The 16,811-nt window shown below is 42.7% G+C and overlaps 1 protein-coding gene across 1 annotated transcript in view; it reads right to left on the bottom strand.

Moving 5' to 3' along the window:
* Positions 1 to 1,134: 1,134 nt before the first annotated feature.
* Positions 1,135 to 16,811, bottom strand: part of LOC120027715 (centrosome and spindle pole-associated protein 1-like) — a 33,723-nt gene continuing 18,046 nt past the window's right edge. The window contains exons 19-22 of the mRNA XM_038972704.1: positions 4,542 to 4,679; positions 3,499 to 3,623; positions 2,831 to 2,987; positions 1,135 to 1,352 (exon numbers count right to left, since the gene is read on the bottom strand). Of these exons, the coding sequence (XP_038828632.1) occupies positions 1,135 to 1,352; positions 2,831 to 2,987; positions 3,499 to 3,623; positions 4,542 to 4,679 (638 nt within the window). The remainder of the gene's footprint in view (positions 1,353 to 2,830; positions 2,988 to 3,498; positions 3,624 to 4,541; positions 4,680 to 16,811) is intronic.

Genomic DNA, 16,811 nt, shown 5'->3' with positions numbered 1-16,811 from the left:
AATGAGCTCAGATGATTTGTCCTGATTTTCTAAGCCTCACAGCTATCCTCCAATCACAATGTTTAATGCAAATTAGACTGATAGGAAAACTTCATTCATACATTCGATTGGAAACATTGGGCTTTCTGACGTAACATGTCATTGTAAACAAACATTGGGCTTTCTGACGTAATATGTCATTGTAAACAAACATTGGGCGCTGGGAGAACAGAGGATTTACGTTTATTTCATGTTTACCACCAGCCAATGTGATCGCGTCACACCAGAGAAGCTCTCGCCATTCAAACTTCCCCAGCAGTTCATTGTGAACGCTGTAGCCTATTTCATATCCAGCAAGCAAGAGCAAGGCACTTCTTTCCTCAAATATTTATATATTATTTTGAGCAACACAAAATATATTTTCTATTTCTCAAAATAAGTGACCAAACTATTGTATATTGCTACTGCTGGGACATTGGGCTAGGCTACTGGTTCAAGAGCTATAAAAGGAATACAGAGGATGGAAGAGGGCCCAGTGGAGATGAATGATGCATGAATTGCGCAAGAAGGGAACAGTGAAGACAGATGTGTAAATTTGAAATGAATCCATAGGCTGAGCTATTAATCCACCAATTTTAATTCTATATGGCGTCAAATTTGCACGCACCTCATGTTCCAGAACGTTGTCATGGAAAATATTCATGTTTCCAACTGCGCTGTAAATCCGGCTGCATATTGAACGTTGAGATTGCCCAAAAGGCCAGTCTCTTTGGCAATGACAAGGAGTGGCAAGGAGTGGAATGTTAGCTAGAGACTGGTACCCAGGCTAAAGCCGTTGTATACAGAGACTGAAATATCTCTGCTACTACCGCTCTCATCTCCATTCAGCCCCCAGAGGAGACGTCTTAATAGATTCAAAATGGATACACATAAGCTACATTCATATTTTTTTTTCGGAGTAAAAAGCACAAACATGATGTTTTTTTGCGCTCATCTGATCCCGAGACAGAAATAGCCCATGTAGGTATCGACTGCATATAGAAAATACACCTCTTTGGCTTTGAAATCAAGGGCACAGACTTTAGTCAGAAGTAGTGCACTAGAAAGGGATCCTATGTGTAGATGAGAGGTCAACAGACCTAAAAAGGTCACAGGTCATCCATGGTAGGTGGAGGGCCCATCCCCGTCCAGGATGTCTCTAGTAACCGGCCTCTCTCTCCGGTTCTGACCAGTCCCTAACCGCTTCAGCGGGTCTGATGTGCCAGGCCGCAGCCAGGGCTCCGTGGCAACCGTCTCCACAGACACACGCCTGTCCGGGTGGTATGGGGTGGACCGCAGCGAGAGGTGGTCCCCTTCGTCGGCTGACAGCCCTCCTGGAGACCAGAGAGCCTTGTCATTCACACAGAAAGACACCTGATGGCCCAATCCTAACGTGAGATACCTAGATCTGCATTTATCATGTAATTTATTTTAGAAAGGAATCTACCAAAAAGCCTCTATTGTTGCAGCAGTGAATGATTTGCAGTTCTTGGTGCATTAAGGATGAGGACAACCTTGTCCTCTCCCTCTATTCAGTTATATATAGAGCGCAGGAGGCTGCTGAGGGGAGGACACTCATAATAATGATAGCTGGAATGGAGTGAATTAAATGGTATTAAACACATGGAAACTGTGTATTTGATGTGTTCGATACCATTGTATTCATTCCGTTCCAGCCATTACTATGAGCCCATCCAATTAAGGTGCAACCAGCCGCCTGTGATCTATAGCTATGCCATCATGGAACGCTCTGCCACTAGAGGTTACTGTATGACAGTGCCTCTCCTCTTTCTAAAGATCTAGTTTAACTATACTGTATATATATATATATATATATATATATATATATATATATATACACACACAGTACCAGTCAAAAGTTGACACACCTACTCAATCAAGGGTTTTTCTTTATTTTCTACATTGTAAAATAATAGTGAAGCCATCGAAACTATGAAGTAACACATATGGGATCATGAAGTAACCAAAAAAGTACTAAATAAATTTGACCAAGAAGGAGAGTGATGGAGTGCTGCATCAGAGGACCTGGCCTCCACCCAATTGAGATGGTTTGGGATAAGTTGGACCGCAGAGTGAAGGAAAAGCAGCCAACAAGTGCTCAACATAAGTGGGAACTCCTTCAAGACTGTTGGAAAAGCATTCCTCATGAAGCTGGTTGAGAGAATGCCAAGAAAGTACAAGCTGTCATCAAGGCAAATGGTGGCTACTTTGAAGAATCTCAAATGTAAAATATGATTTGTTTAACACTTTTTTGGTTACTACATGATTCCATGTGTTATTTCATAGTTTGTCTTCACTATTATTTTACAATGTAGAAAATAGTAAAAATAAAGAAAAACCCTGGAATGAGTAGGTGTATCCAAATGTTTGACTCGTAGTGTATATGAATAGTAGTTTTGTTGTCTCTTGGCGTCTTTCCAATATATAAATATTTTTATTTGGGCTCCCGAGTGGCGCAGCGGTTTAAGGCACTGCATCTCAGTGCAAGAGGCGTCACTGCAGTCCCTGGTTCGAATCCAGGCTGCATCACATCCGGCCGTGATTAGGAGTCTCATATGGCGGCGCACAACTGGCCCAGCGTCGCCCGGGTTTGGCCGGGGTAGGCCGTCATTGTAAATAAGAATTTGTTCTTAACTGACTTCCCTAGTTAAATAAAGGTTAAATAATTATATATTTTTTAAATGTAGAATTGAATGTCCTTGTCTATAACTGTTCTGTACTTTAATGTAATAAAGTAAACCACAAAGACATGTGATGTCAGAGGTCATATGTCACTCCCTGTCGCTCTCACCTGATCTCCAGTCGTGGTCGTTGAAGTCATCCAGTCTGCGGATGCGTCTCTGGTTGCGGTCCTTAACCCCCTCAAGGTTCAGGCTGGCCACAGAGAATAGAGACTGGGCATCCGGTTGGCCCTCGTCATCCCTCTGACCACTGGGAGTCACCATGTCCTGGACCACAACATGGAAACATCACAACATCTCTCAGTACAGCAGGTTACTAAAGACTGCAGAGAGAATATACACTTGTCCATGACACAAACTGTTCACATCCCTCTTGTTAGCGGAGAGCACATTTTGCAGGTCTTATGTGATATCTGAGTGACTCAACAAAATCGATGGGCTAAAAAATGTTAGCTAACATGGGCTAGTTGATAAACTGGACATTTCTGCAATGACTGACATGAAGAGGAAAACTGCTGCTGCACTCCCCAGCTTGAACGAGTTGAAAGCCTGATCGTGTTCCTTCCGCCCAGAACATGTGTTTGTTCATCTCCCCTTATCTTCTAATTCTAAAACCTAGAAAAGAGGGACGGTTGTGTATTATCTTCACTAGAATCCTTTCCCCAAAGCCTGTCTCAAATGGACTCATTAAAGAGCTGTTGAAGTGGCACTAATTATGTAATGAGGACTCTTCTGAAGCTACAGGCCTTTCTTTCACTCCTCTGGAATAGACTCTTACATCCTCAAAGTCTCTTCTCCTGGCGGGCCTCCTGCTCTCCCTCTCCTGGGCTGAGGGCTGTCTGGACCTCAGGTTAACCTGGGCTTGCGTTGGGGATGGGGACCCTGTGTCACCATTGGGGTAATCTGAGGACACGGCACAGTAACACATTCACAAACAAGCAAGGTTAGATGACTGAATTGCTATTACTCCAAGTCTCTTTAAAATGAACATGCTACAGCAGTGGTAAAAATATGAAGTGAGGGCAATATTTGGGGGTTAACACTATAGCAGCTGCAGCACATTCCCTTCCTACCTTCCTCTCTCAGTCCGGTCTTGCTAAACCCACCATGCAGCTGGCACAGGCTCTCTGCCCTCTCGCAGGACTGGCACCAGCTGTGTAGGTGCCATTGGCTTCACATGTGCCGTGTTGGCACTGGCAGCTACCCAGATCGTGCACAATGCCCCTCCCCTCAATTGGCTGTATGTGTGTGTGTGTTCATCCCATATCCACTTCATTGTAATACTGTACCCCAATGTATCACTATTAATTTCTTTCCAGTAAGCACATCCTCAGGAGAATATTTGTTCGGTCACCGACAACACCAGGCCACACCTCCTCTAAAAAAACAGGCTGTATGCCCAGCAGGCTCACCAATAAAAACAGGCTGTATGCCCAGCAGGCTCACCAATAAAAACAGGCTGTATGCCCAGCAGGCTCACCAATAAAAGCGCTCTCTGACTCCAATAAACAGACTCTCTGGTGGTCTTGGCCTGGCTTCTCCCTCTGACAGGATAGACACAGAATAACAGCCAGTCAGACACCCAGAAAAACCTCAGTCTGGACCAAGTCAGACATGAGTTTCCCCAGCCAGGAGCGGCCAGAGGAAGCTGGCTCAGATGTAACAAGAGAACAGTGAACTCACAGGATGATAACGAGGCTGACGCTCCACATACGGCTCAAAGAAGTCTGTCAGGATGGGAGAGACGCATTAAGAACAGTGTGTGTGTGTGTCTCTCTCTCTGTCTCTCTCTGTCTGTGCGTGCGTGCGTGCGAGACTGACCTGACTCTTCTCCTCTCCTCATGTTCCTGATCCTGCGTTGTTGCTCCCTGAGCAGAGCCTGCTGCTGGATGTCCAGACTGTGTTCATCACTGGGGGGGTCGGGGTACACATGATGCACCTCCTCACGAGATGCGCTGTCTATAACACACACACACACAGTTTAGTCCAGTTTAGTCCCTGCCTTCAGGTTTACCACCTCCTCACGAGATGCACTGTCTATAACACACACACAGTTTAGTCCAGCTTAGTCCCTGCCTTCAGGATTACCACCTCCTCACGAAATGCACTGTCTATAACACACACACACATAGTTTAGTCCAGCTTAGTCCCTGCCTTCAGGATTACCACCTCCTCACGAGATGCGCTGTCTATAACACACACACACACAGTTTAGTCCCTGCCTTCAGGATTACCACCTCCTCACGAGATGCACTGTCTATAACACACACACACAGTTTAGTCCAGCTTGGTCCCTGCCTTCAGGATTACCACCTCCTCACCATGACACAGATGTCAGGCAGTGCAGCGGTGGTCATGTGTACGGATGCAGCACTAATGGTGGATGCAGATTAGCCTATCACAGTGGATTTCCTCCCACACCAGCCAATCGGAGGGACTCTCTCTGGCCAGTGTCCACTATGATGAGAAGCTAAGCTCTGTATTACAGTATAGGCTCAGCTGCGGCCAATATTAAACTGATAGTCGACCTCTAATGGAAAACATCCTTTGTCCTCAACCCCTCCATCAGTCTACACTGAGTGTAAAAACACATTAGGAACTTTAGGAGCTCTTTCCATGACAGACTGACCAGGTGAAAGCTATAACCTCTTATTGATGTCACTAAATCCACTTCAAATCAGTGTAGATGGAAGGGAGGAGACAGGTTAAAGAAGGATTTTTAAGCCTTGAGACAATTGAGACATGGATTCTGTATGTGCGCCATTCAGAGGGTGAATGGGCAAGACAAAATATTTAAGTGCCTTTGAACGGGCTATGATAAATAGTAGGTGCCAGGTGCACCGGTTTGAGTGTCAAGAACTGCAACGCTGCTAGGTTTTTCACACTCAACAGTTTCCCATGTGTTTCAAGAATGATCCAGCCCCCAGCCAACAAGCATAGAAGTCAACATGGGCCAGCATGCCCTGACAAATCAAGGCTGTTCTGAGGGTAAAAGGGTGTGCAACTCAATAATACGAAGGTGTTCGTAATGTTTTGTACACTCGGTGTATACACTGAGGCAGTGCCATGGGGACTCAGCTACTCTGCAGTCTAGACACTGAGCAGTGAGCTGCAGATGGACTGTAAGGAACATAATTGTTGTGTCAAGACATGACAACCATACTTGAGCATGACTGTACCCCAACTTCTCCGCAAAAGGGAGAGGAAGACATAGGCCGGCTCTGAGGTAGGCCTCTGGAGAGCTATAGTACTGGAGGCAAGAGACGTTCAGCTCACACACAACAGCAATGTGTTTCCACTCACTGGAGTATACACACACTGACAGACTTGCCATTAGGCAGAGGAGGCAATTGCCTCAGGCCTCGAATCAAGGTGCCTCGTAAGCTGGGCATATTCTTTTTTTTATATACAAATAAGAAGAAATCTACCATGCTCCACTTGAGGCATAATAAATAAATAATAAAAACAAATCCCCACCCAAATCGGTCTGTTTAAGCTAGAGATGTCTGTATTTTTGTTGACCTTCCGCATCTGAGGTAGAAGGTGGCCGAGCTACAGCGGTGTTTTTTTTTTTTTTTTTCTTTTTTTTTGGGGGGTGGATCAGCTTAATATTGCGGAAAGAATGTTGCTTCCAATGTAATTGTCTGCATCATTTCCAATCCCCCATATTTTTTTGGGTAAATATATATATCCATTCACGTATGCATACATATACACATATATACATACACATACCTACATAGACATACATACTTTTTTAAAGAGTATACCTTTATTATTATTCCCCGCAAACCCTACCACCGATCCCCCAATTGGAGTAAACTGATAAACATTTCTGTTTTTACCTTCAATTTATACATCTTATACACATTTTACAGACACAGTCTACTTTATAATAGTTCTCTCTTGTTTGTTCTTAGTCCTTCCTCTATTTCTGTTGTCCATCCAGTTTGATTTCCACTTGTAACTGTGCTATTTCACAATAGCTCCGCACCTATACACATTTCACAGATCCCGTATGCCCTACATTGTTTATCTTGTTATTAGTCCCACCCTTCAGCTCCACTCAACCTTTCCCATCTATCTTCCAACATCATCCATTTCGGATTTTTATTTGCCATATATTTTTCAACTGTGCTGTGATGCTTCACAAAAGATTTGAATCTTCCTATTCTCATAGCTTCCACGGATTGTAAATTAAAAATAAACATTTTTGCTAAAATAATTATTATATTATTGATTGATTGACTATGGCTTTTCAAATCCCCCAGTATTGCTATCTGTAGCGTTAGTTCTACGCAAATGTTGCAATTCTTCAACCATTCCTGGACCTGTGACCAAAAACGAGCTACATGCGGACAATACCAAAATAAATGGTCTAATGACTCTGCCTCCTCACAGCAGAATCTACAGAGCTGGGAAGATTGTATCCCCCATATATATAACATTCTATTAGTTGCAAGAATTTTGTACAATAATTTAAATTGAAAAATTCGAAGTTTTGAATCCGGCGTTGTTTTGCGTATCAATTCATACACCATGTGCCATGGAATGGGTACATCGAAAATCTCTTCCCAACTATTTTGCAATTTATATGGCACAGCTGTAAGTTTTTTGGTCCTTAAATGAAATTGGTATATGTTTTTATTTATCACACTTTTCTTTAACCATTTATGTTCTTTAATATAAGGCCGACATACAAGTTCCTTACTTTTATCCCCTTCCACCTGCCTCTTCCATTTTTGTGGTAATGCTGCAATTAATTGGTTGTAATTTTGGGTAGAGCAGACATTTCCATATGTCTGCGTTAGCTGCATGTGTGACATTACTCCACCAGTCCTATTTATGATATCATTCACAAAAATTATACCTTTTTTAAACATTTCTTCGATAAATACAGTTTTTTTATCAATTACTATATTTGAATTTAACCACAAGATTTGTTGTACTATTTGTTCCGTCCTTTCAGGTGGATTAAACTGAAATTGCAACCAACTTTCTAAGGCTTGCTTAAAAAATAAAGATATTTTGGAGATTATTTCCTTTTCAAGCAACCGAAAGTGAGCAATCTGAATAAAGGGAAAAAGGCCCTTCTTGAACATAGGATGAGACATTCGTACCAATCTACTAGAGAACCAGTTTGGATTTAAGTATAACTTTTGTATGACTGATGCCTTTAGTGAGAGGTCTAATGCTTTAATATTTAATAATTTCTGCCCTCCGAATTCATATTCGTTATATAAATAGGCCCTTTTAATTTTATCTGGCTTGCCGTTCCAAATAAAATGGAATATTTTTTGTTCATATAATTTAAAAAGCAGGTCACTAGGTGTAGGCAAAACCATAAGCAAATAGGTAAACTGTGATATGATTAAAGAGTTAATCAGGGTGATTTTCCCACAAATAGACAGGTATTTTCCTTTCCATGGTAGCAAGATCTTATCTATTTTTGCTAACTTTCTATAAAAATTTATTGGAGTGAGATCATTTCTTTCTTTTGGGATTTGTATACCGAGTATGTCCACATCACCGTCAGACCATTTAATTGGTAAACTACATGGCAATGTAAAATGTGTATTTTTTAGTGATCCAATACGTAATATGGTACATTTATCATAATTTGGTTTTAATCCAGAGAGGATAGCAAATATATCTAGATCCTCTAAGAGGCCGTGGAGAGATTCTAGTTGTGGTTTTAAAAGAAAACATGAATCATCAGCGTACAATGACACCTTAGTTTTTAGGCCCTGGATTTCTAATCCCTTAATATTAATGTTTGATCTAATTTTAACAGCTAACATTTCGATGGCAATAATAAATAGATATGCCGATAGTGGACAACCTTGTTTTACTCCTCTAGATAGTTTAAAACTTTCTGAGATGTAGCCATTATTTACTATTTTACACCTAGGGTTACTATACATAATTTTTACCCATTTTATAAGAGATTCCCCAAAATTGAAATATTCTAGGCATTTATATATAAACTCCAGTCGTACTTTATCAAAAGCCTTTTCAAAATCAGCTATGAAAACCAGGCCTGGTGTCCCCGATATTTCATAGTGTTCTATTGTTTCCAGTACTTGCCTTATATTATCTCCAATGTATCGTCCATGTAAAAAACCTGTCTGATTAGGATGAATAATATCTGACAAAACTTTTTTTATTCTATGCGCCAAGCATTTTGCTAGGATTTTTGCATCACAACACTGAAGTGTAAGAGGTCTCCAATTTTTTAAATGGACTGGATCTTTATATATACCACTTGGGTCCTGTTTCAGTAATAATGATATCACACCTTCTTGTTGCGTGTCTGATAATCTATCATTTATATAGGAGTGGTTAAAACAAGCTAATAATGGTCCTTTGAGTATATCAAAAAAATGTTTGTATACTTCCACTGGTATGCCATCCAGTCCTGGAGTTTTCCCATCCTTAAAGGCCCCAATTGCATCAAGTAGTTCCTCCTCTGTAATTAGGCCTTCACATGAGTCTTTCTGTACAGATGTTAATTTTACATTATTATTAGGGAAAAAATCCATACAATTAGTTTCAGTTAGTGGAGATGGAGGAGCCTGAAACGAAAATATATTCTTAAAGTACTTTACTTCCTCTTTCAAAATATCATTTGGTGAATCATGCGTGACTCCATCATTTGTAACAAGTTTTAATACGTTTTTTTTGGTAGCATTTCTATATTGAAGATTGAAAAAGAATTTGGTGCATTTTTCCCCATATTCCATCCAGTTCGCTTTATTTTTGTAATATATTACACTGGATCTTTCTTGAATAAGTTCCTCCATTTCTTTTTGTTTTTCCTCTAACTTATTCTGTGCCTCTATGGTACCGTTTTTATTGTTATCTAACTGTACTGTTAGTCCTTCAATTTCCTTTGTTAATATGGACTCTTTTGATCGAAATTGCTTTTGTTTTATAGATGAGTACTGAATTGCATGGCCTCTAAAGCCACACTTAAAAGTGTCCCATACAATATGGGGATCTGCTGTACCTATGTTATGTCTAAAAAAGTCAGTTATAAATTCTTCTGTCCTAGTTCTAAACAATTTATCATCTAGTAGGCTTTGATTAAATTTCCAATATCCTCGCCCACGTGGAAATTCTGTAAGAGTAATATATATGCCAATTATGTGATGGTCCGACCGCATTCTGTCCCCTATCAAACACTTTTTAACTTTTGGTGCCAGAGAGAATGATATAAGAAAGTAGTCAAGGCGACTAGCTTGATTAAGCCTCCGCCATGTATATCTCACTAGGTCAGGGTATTTAAGTCTCCATATATCCACTAATTCCAATATATCCATGACATTCCTGATTTCCTTAAGTGCCTGAGGGTGATAGTTTGTAGTGTGATTTCCTTTCCGGTCCATAGAGGTATTTAAGACCGTATTAAAATCTCCCACTATAATAATAGAGTCTAGTGTTGCTTGTAGAGTTGATACATTCTTATATATATTGTCAAAGAAGCTTGGATCATCATTATTCGGACCGTATAGGTTAATAAGCCATATATGTTTATTGTCCAATAACATATTTAAAATAATCCATCTACCTTGAGGATCTGTTTGGACAAGTTGCACATTTGGATCAAAGTTATTATTAATTAAAACCATCACCCCTTTTGAATTTCTTTGCCCATGGGAGAAATATATTTCGCCCCCCCAGTTCTTTTTCCACAAAACTTCATCTAAAACTGTCGAATGGGTTTCCTGTAAACAGTAGATATTATAATCCTTCTCTTTTAGCCAGGTAAATACTGATCGTCTTTTCTTATTATCTGCTAAGCCATTACAATTGTAACTGGCTATACTTATTTCACCACTTACCATAATGAGACACACCTTTCAATTATTTTTATCAAAATATATGTTTGTAAACGTCCTATTAAAAAGTAACATAATGATTGAGTGTCTATATAGTTGTACCATGACATTTGCATCTCCACTAAGCAAACCTCCAATTGGTCCCCACTATTCCACCCGCCAAAAGCCCCCATCTCGAGTTGGGTTGTCATCCCAATGACCGGCAGACCACCCCCGACCCCCCGCATCGCACAGCCCCGGACCGACTGGGATCCATCCTTCGAAAAGTGCACACAGCGCTGTTACGTTCCCCAGTTTCTGTGTTCTGTTTTGTATTTGAGTGTGTGTGTTTCAGGAGATGGCTTCCTGAAATACTCCCCAACCAGCTGATTGGTCGACCCCAGGCTAATTGGTGATTGGAGCTGACCCCGCCCCCTCGTCAAGAAGCAGCTGACTAATTAACATTGCCACCTGAAGATATAAAAACCAGTGTTCTGTTCAGTAGAGAGGAGATTGGAGAGAGAGGAGAGGAGATGAGATAAGGAGTAGAGATTTGGAGATTGAGAGAGAGAAAAATTAGATTGTGATATAGTGTTGGTTGTGTATCAGAAAGTGTGGTATGTACTGTTGTTGTTGGTAGCAGTTTTGCTATGTCCTGTGTTTGTGAGTGTTTGTGAAATCGTTAATAATTACTCTGTTTCATTTGTTCCCAGGGGGGAAGGAGAAGGCACTTTGGGAGTGCTTAGGCAAGAGGCCCGCGGGCATACATATACCCGTAGTATATTTACTGTCTAGGCACACTAGGTAAGACCTGGGCGGACCACCCCCTGTATTTTGGTTAGGGCACCAGGTGGTGCTAAGTTAGGTAAGTTAAGTGGGTAGGCAGGTTAGATAGGAGAGGGGGAACTTTGATATTTACTTTCTTTGCTTTGGTTCCGTCCAGCCCCTTTTCCCCATATTACCGTGTAAGAAAATAAATCCTAGTAAACGGTAAATTCTGCCTTTGTCGTCCTTTCTCGCACCTGCAGTCCATACCTCTTGCACTTCACAGAGAGTTGAGTTGTAGCAGGGAGTTGCGTTCCCTCTTCTCAGAGGCGTGCGTAACATAATGGGGGCTCATCCGGGATTCCATTAAACCCACCGGACCCTGCTGCACTGAGCTCTCTGTGGTTAGTGATTGAGGTGTGATGGTAGGTTGTGAGTTTGGATGACTTGTTTAGTTAGTGTGTTCAGTAAATTGCTGTGTACAAGATGGCTGCCTCAGCCATCTCCAAGTTCATTGATGCGCCCTCTATTGATTGTTTGGTGAGGTTTCGAAAAGTAGACCTTATAGCTATAGCTGACCATTATGGATTTGTTATCCCTGAGAAAGCCCTAAAGGCTGAGCTTTTGGTGCTAGTCAGGGAGGGTTTAGTGAGAGAAAGAATTCTCTCATTGCAAGGAGAGGAGACGGGTAGACCTTCCGATGCCAAGTCGGAGGACAGGGCGAAGGAAGGGGTTGCTCGTACCCCCTTTACATTGCCTCGATTCGATCCTTTATCTTCTGCTTCAGGTCGTTCAGACGGTACCGCAAGGCTGAAGGTGAGGCTGGCCCGGTTAGAAATGCAGCAAAAAGATAAGGAGAGACAGATGCATTTTGAACTTGAACTTAGGAAAATGGAAATCGACAAGGAGGTGAGGATTCGACAACTGGAGCTAGATGCTGGCTCCAGTGCGACTCCAAAAGCTGCTCATCATCAAGCCCACTTTGATGTGAGTAAAAATATCGCTTTAGTCCCTCCATTCCGAGAGTCGGAAGTTGATGCCTATTTCTCTGCGTTTGAGCGTGTGGCCGCTGCGCTACATTGGCCACTTGAGGTTTGGCCGCTCCTGTTACAATGTAAATTGTCTGGGAAAGCCCAGGAAGTAGTAGCTGCTCTCTCGCTGGAAGACAGTTTACATTACGAAACAGTTAAAACTACCGTGTTGCGGGCTTATGAGTTGGTGCCTGAAGCTTATAGACAGCGCTTCAGGAACCACAAGAAACCCTCTCACCGTACTTTTGTTGAGTTTGCTAGGGACAAAGAGTCTCTGTTTAATCGATGGTGTTCAGCCAGCAAAGCTAACACATTTGCTGATATTCGGGAGTTGATGCTGTTGGAGGATTTTAAAGGCAACCTCCCTGATAGAATTGTAGTTCATTTAAATGAACAGAAAGTGGTGACATTGGCCCAGGCAGCAGTGTTGGCAGATGAGTATGCTTTGACACACAAGACTGTCTTTGGTGCACCTCGTTTTGAAGGTAGACTGATTACGTCATCAGTGCCTCGTTCAGGTCGCTTTTCCTCTGACAAACCTTTTCAAGAAATCCGTGAATGTTTTTACTGTCACCAAAAGGGTCACGTGATTGCGGACTGCCCAGTTTTGAAAAATAAACCGAAACAGTCCCAGTCACCGTCCCCAAAAAGGAAAAGTTTGGGTTTAGTCAAGTCTTTGGCTCGTCCGTTGGTCCGAGGTATTGGTTCAGCATTTGAGAAACCGGATCCTGTTTATGCTCCGTTTATCTCTACCGGTTGTGTTTCCTTAACTGGAGAACAAGCTGATCAAAAGCCAATTAAAATCTTACGAGACACTGGGGCGGCACAGTCAGTAATCATTACTGATGCTTTACCCTGGTCTCCTGAAACATATTGTGGGTCACATGTTATATTACAGGGCATAGAGACAAAAACAGTACCTGTACCATTACACTGGGTTCACTTAGTGTCAGATTTGGTATCAGGACGTTTCCGTGTTGGTGTAGTGTCTACACTGCCAGTAAAAGGAGTCACATTGCTACTAGGGAATGATATTGCTGGTGGTAACGTTACTCCTGTGTTAGAGGTAGTAGACAACCCAGAAATCAAAATTGCAGATGAGAAATTGGTTCAAGCATTTCCACATGTTTTTCCTGCTTGTGTCTTAACGAGGGCACAATCTCGCAAGCTTGGAGATGTGGTGGATTTGGCTAGTTCCATTTTTGAGAATGTTGAAGTAGAAGACAATGCACCGAGTATTCCTTCTGCAAGTCCGACAGTTTTTACTCCTGTGAAAACTAAGGAAGGGGACTGCGAAATCGCGCCCCAATTACATGACATTCTTTTGTCTGTCACCCCTGAGAAGGTGATTGAATGTCAAAAAGGAGACACCAGTCTTCGCAAGTGTTTTGCTTCGGTAATTTCCATTGAGGAAGCTAAAACTAAAGAGACTGCCTACTTTATGGAAGCAGGAGTTTTGATGCGTAAATGGGCAGCTCATGACACCGTTAATGAATGGAGTGAAGTGTGTCAAGTGGTTGTTCCTACACCGTTCCGACAGCAGGTGCTGTCACTCGCCCATGACCAGGCGTGGTCTGGACATTTGGGGATCACAAAGACTTATAACCGGGTCCTTCGTCATTTTTTTTGGCCAGGTTTGAAGTCTGATGTGGTCCAATTTTGTAAAACATGTCACGTATGTCAACTCACTGGGAAAGCGAATCAAACAGTTCCTCGAGCACCGCTCTGCCCGATTCCTGTGGTGGGGGAACCGTTTGAAAGAGTGATAGTTGATTGTGTAGGTCCGTTGCCGAAAACCAGGTCAGGTAACCAGTTCCTACTAACAATAATGTGCAGTGCTACTCGATACCCAGAGGCTATTCCTCTCCGTACTATAACGGCTAAGACTGTGGTGAAGGCACTGGTGAAGTTCTTCTCTACGTTTGGACTCCCTAAAGTAATCCAAACTGATCAGGGATCCAACTTCATGTCAAAGCTGTTTTCAAATGTGTTAAAGACATTGTGTATTTCCCATCAGGTCTCAAGTCCGTATCATCCAGAGAGTCAAGGGGCTCTCGAACGTTGGCATCAGACGCTGAAGGCAATGCTACGCAAGTATTGTATGGATACCAGTACCGATTGGGATGAGGGGGTGCCCTTTGTCCTATTTGCTATTAGGGAAACGATACAAGAGTCCTTAGGGTTCAGCCCTGCTGACCTTGTGTTTGGACACACCCCACGGGGTCCGCTGAAAGTTTTGAAGGAGCATATCTTATCTCCTACACCCAGTAGTGCCCCTAAAAATGTGTTGGATTATGTCAGTAAAATGCGGGAGAGACTGCACGCCGCATGTGCGTTGGCCCAAAAGTCTCTTTCCTCTTCGCAAAAACGCATGAAGGTGCATTATGACAAAAAGACTGTTGGCCGTTCTTTTGCACCAGGGGATCAAGTTTTAGTTTTGTTGCCAATTCCTGGCTCATCTCTGTCAGCACGTTTTTCTGGACCATATCTGGTGGAAAAGAAACTCAGTGACACCAACTATGTGATAAAGACCCCAGATCGAAGGCGTTCTTCCCGTGTGTGTCATGTTAACATGCTAAAAGCATATTATGTACGTGACACTCCAGACAGCTCCTCAAGTAAGCCGGTCCAGCCCGCCGTCTCCAGTGTGGCTGCGGTGGTGCTGAAGCCTGGCTGGGACCTAGAGGAGGATAAGGAGGATGGGTTGGAGTTACGCCATACGTTACAGCAGTGTGAACGCCTATGTAATTCAGAGATGCTAAAGAAGTTACCCTCTCAAATCGAACATTTGGATAACGATCAAACGAAGGACCTTATCCTATTGATAAACAGTTTTCTCAGTGTGTTTCAGGACGTTCCGAGTCGCACATCCATCTTGGAACATGACGTGGATGTAGGGAACGCTGCTCCTATACGTCAGCATCCGTACCGGGTTAATGCAAAGAAAAGGGAGGTAATGAAAAGTGAGGTAGCTTATTTATTACAGAATGACATGGCAAAACCCAGTAACAGCTCCTGGAGTTCCCCATGTATTCTTGTTCCTAAGCCTGACAGTACGTCCCGCTTATGCACAGACTATCGTCGTGTAAATGCAGTTACAAAGTCTGATTCTTTTCCTCTACCTCGATTAGATGACTGCATTGATAGAATTGGCTCTGCTTCTTACGTTAGTAAGTTAGATTTGTTAAAAGGTTATTGGCAGGTGCCTCTGACCTCTAGAGCTTCTGACATATCGGCTTTTGTTACGCCTGATAACTTTGTACAATACACTGTGATGCCCTTTGGCATGTGTAATGCACCTGCTACTTTTCAGCGTCTAGTTAACATTGTGTTTGCAGATGTGCCAAATTGTACTGCATACCTTGATGATGTGGTGATCCATTCGTCTACTTGGTCTGATCATCTCTCCACTTTGAAAAGTGTGTTTCAGCGGTTGGAGAATGCTTCTTTAACCCTCAATTTGGCCAAGTGTGAGTTTGGGAAGGCTACGGTGACTTACTTAGGGAAACAAGTGGGACGAGGTCAAGTGCGCCCAGTATCTGGCAAGGTGGAGGCAATTGTTGCTTTTCCTGCTCCCACGACTCGAGGCCAGTTGCGCAGATTCCTAGGGATGGTAGGGTACTATCGTACATTCTGTAAGAATTTCTCGACGGTAGTAGCTCCCCTTTCATCTCTGCTTAGTCCCAAGGTACCATTTAGGTGGTCCAAGGACTGTAACCATGCTTTTGAGTCCGCTAAAGCGCTACTTTGTAGTGCCCCAGTGCTTGCCGCCCCCAACTTTGACAAACCTTTTAAGTTGGAGGTTGACGCTAGTATAGTGGGGGTGGGTGCGGTTCTCTTACAGGAAGATGAAGACGGAGTGGATCGGCCCGTCAGTTTCTTTTCCCGTAAGTTCAACTCGTGTCAGTCAAGGTACTCCACAATTGAACAAGAGACGCTAGCTTTATTGCTAGCCTTACAGTTCTTTGAAGTATATGTGGGATCCAGTGCCTTGCCTGTAATGGTCTTCACGGACCATAATCCTTTAGTGTTCTTAAAGCAAATGTACAATCAGAACCGCCGCCTTATGCGGTGGGCTCTGATTGTACAAGGATATAATGTACAGATAGCCTATGTGAAGGGATCAATGAATGTGGTTGCTGACGCTCTATCACGGGTTTACTAACTGGGGAAGCGTTGGGTTTTGTTATTACAAACTGTATGTTTGCAATTTTTGTGGTGGGCGTGTTACGTTCCCCAGTTTCTGTGTTCTGTTTTGTATTTGAGTGTGTGTGTTTCAGGAGATGGCTTCCTGAAATACTCCCCAACCAGCTGATTGGTCGACCCCAGGCTAATTGGTGATTGGAGCTGACCCCGCCCCCTCGTCAAGAAGCAGCTGACTAATTAACATTGCCACCTGAAGATATAAAAACCAGTGTTCTGTTCAGTAGAGAGGAGATTGGAGAGAGAGGAGAGGAGATGAGATAAGGAGTAGA

This window comes from Salvelinus namaycush, chromosome 33 (genome assembly GCF_016432855.1).
Source record: "Salvelinus namaycush isolate Seneca chromosome 33, SaNama_1.0, whole genome shotgun sequence".
Taxonomy (NCBI): domain Eukaryota; kingdom Metazoa; phylum Chordata; class Actinopteri; order Salmoniformes; family Salmonidae; genus Salvelinus; species Salvelinus namaycush.
This window is presented reverse-complemented; position numbering and strand designations above follow the sequence as displayed.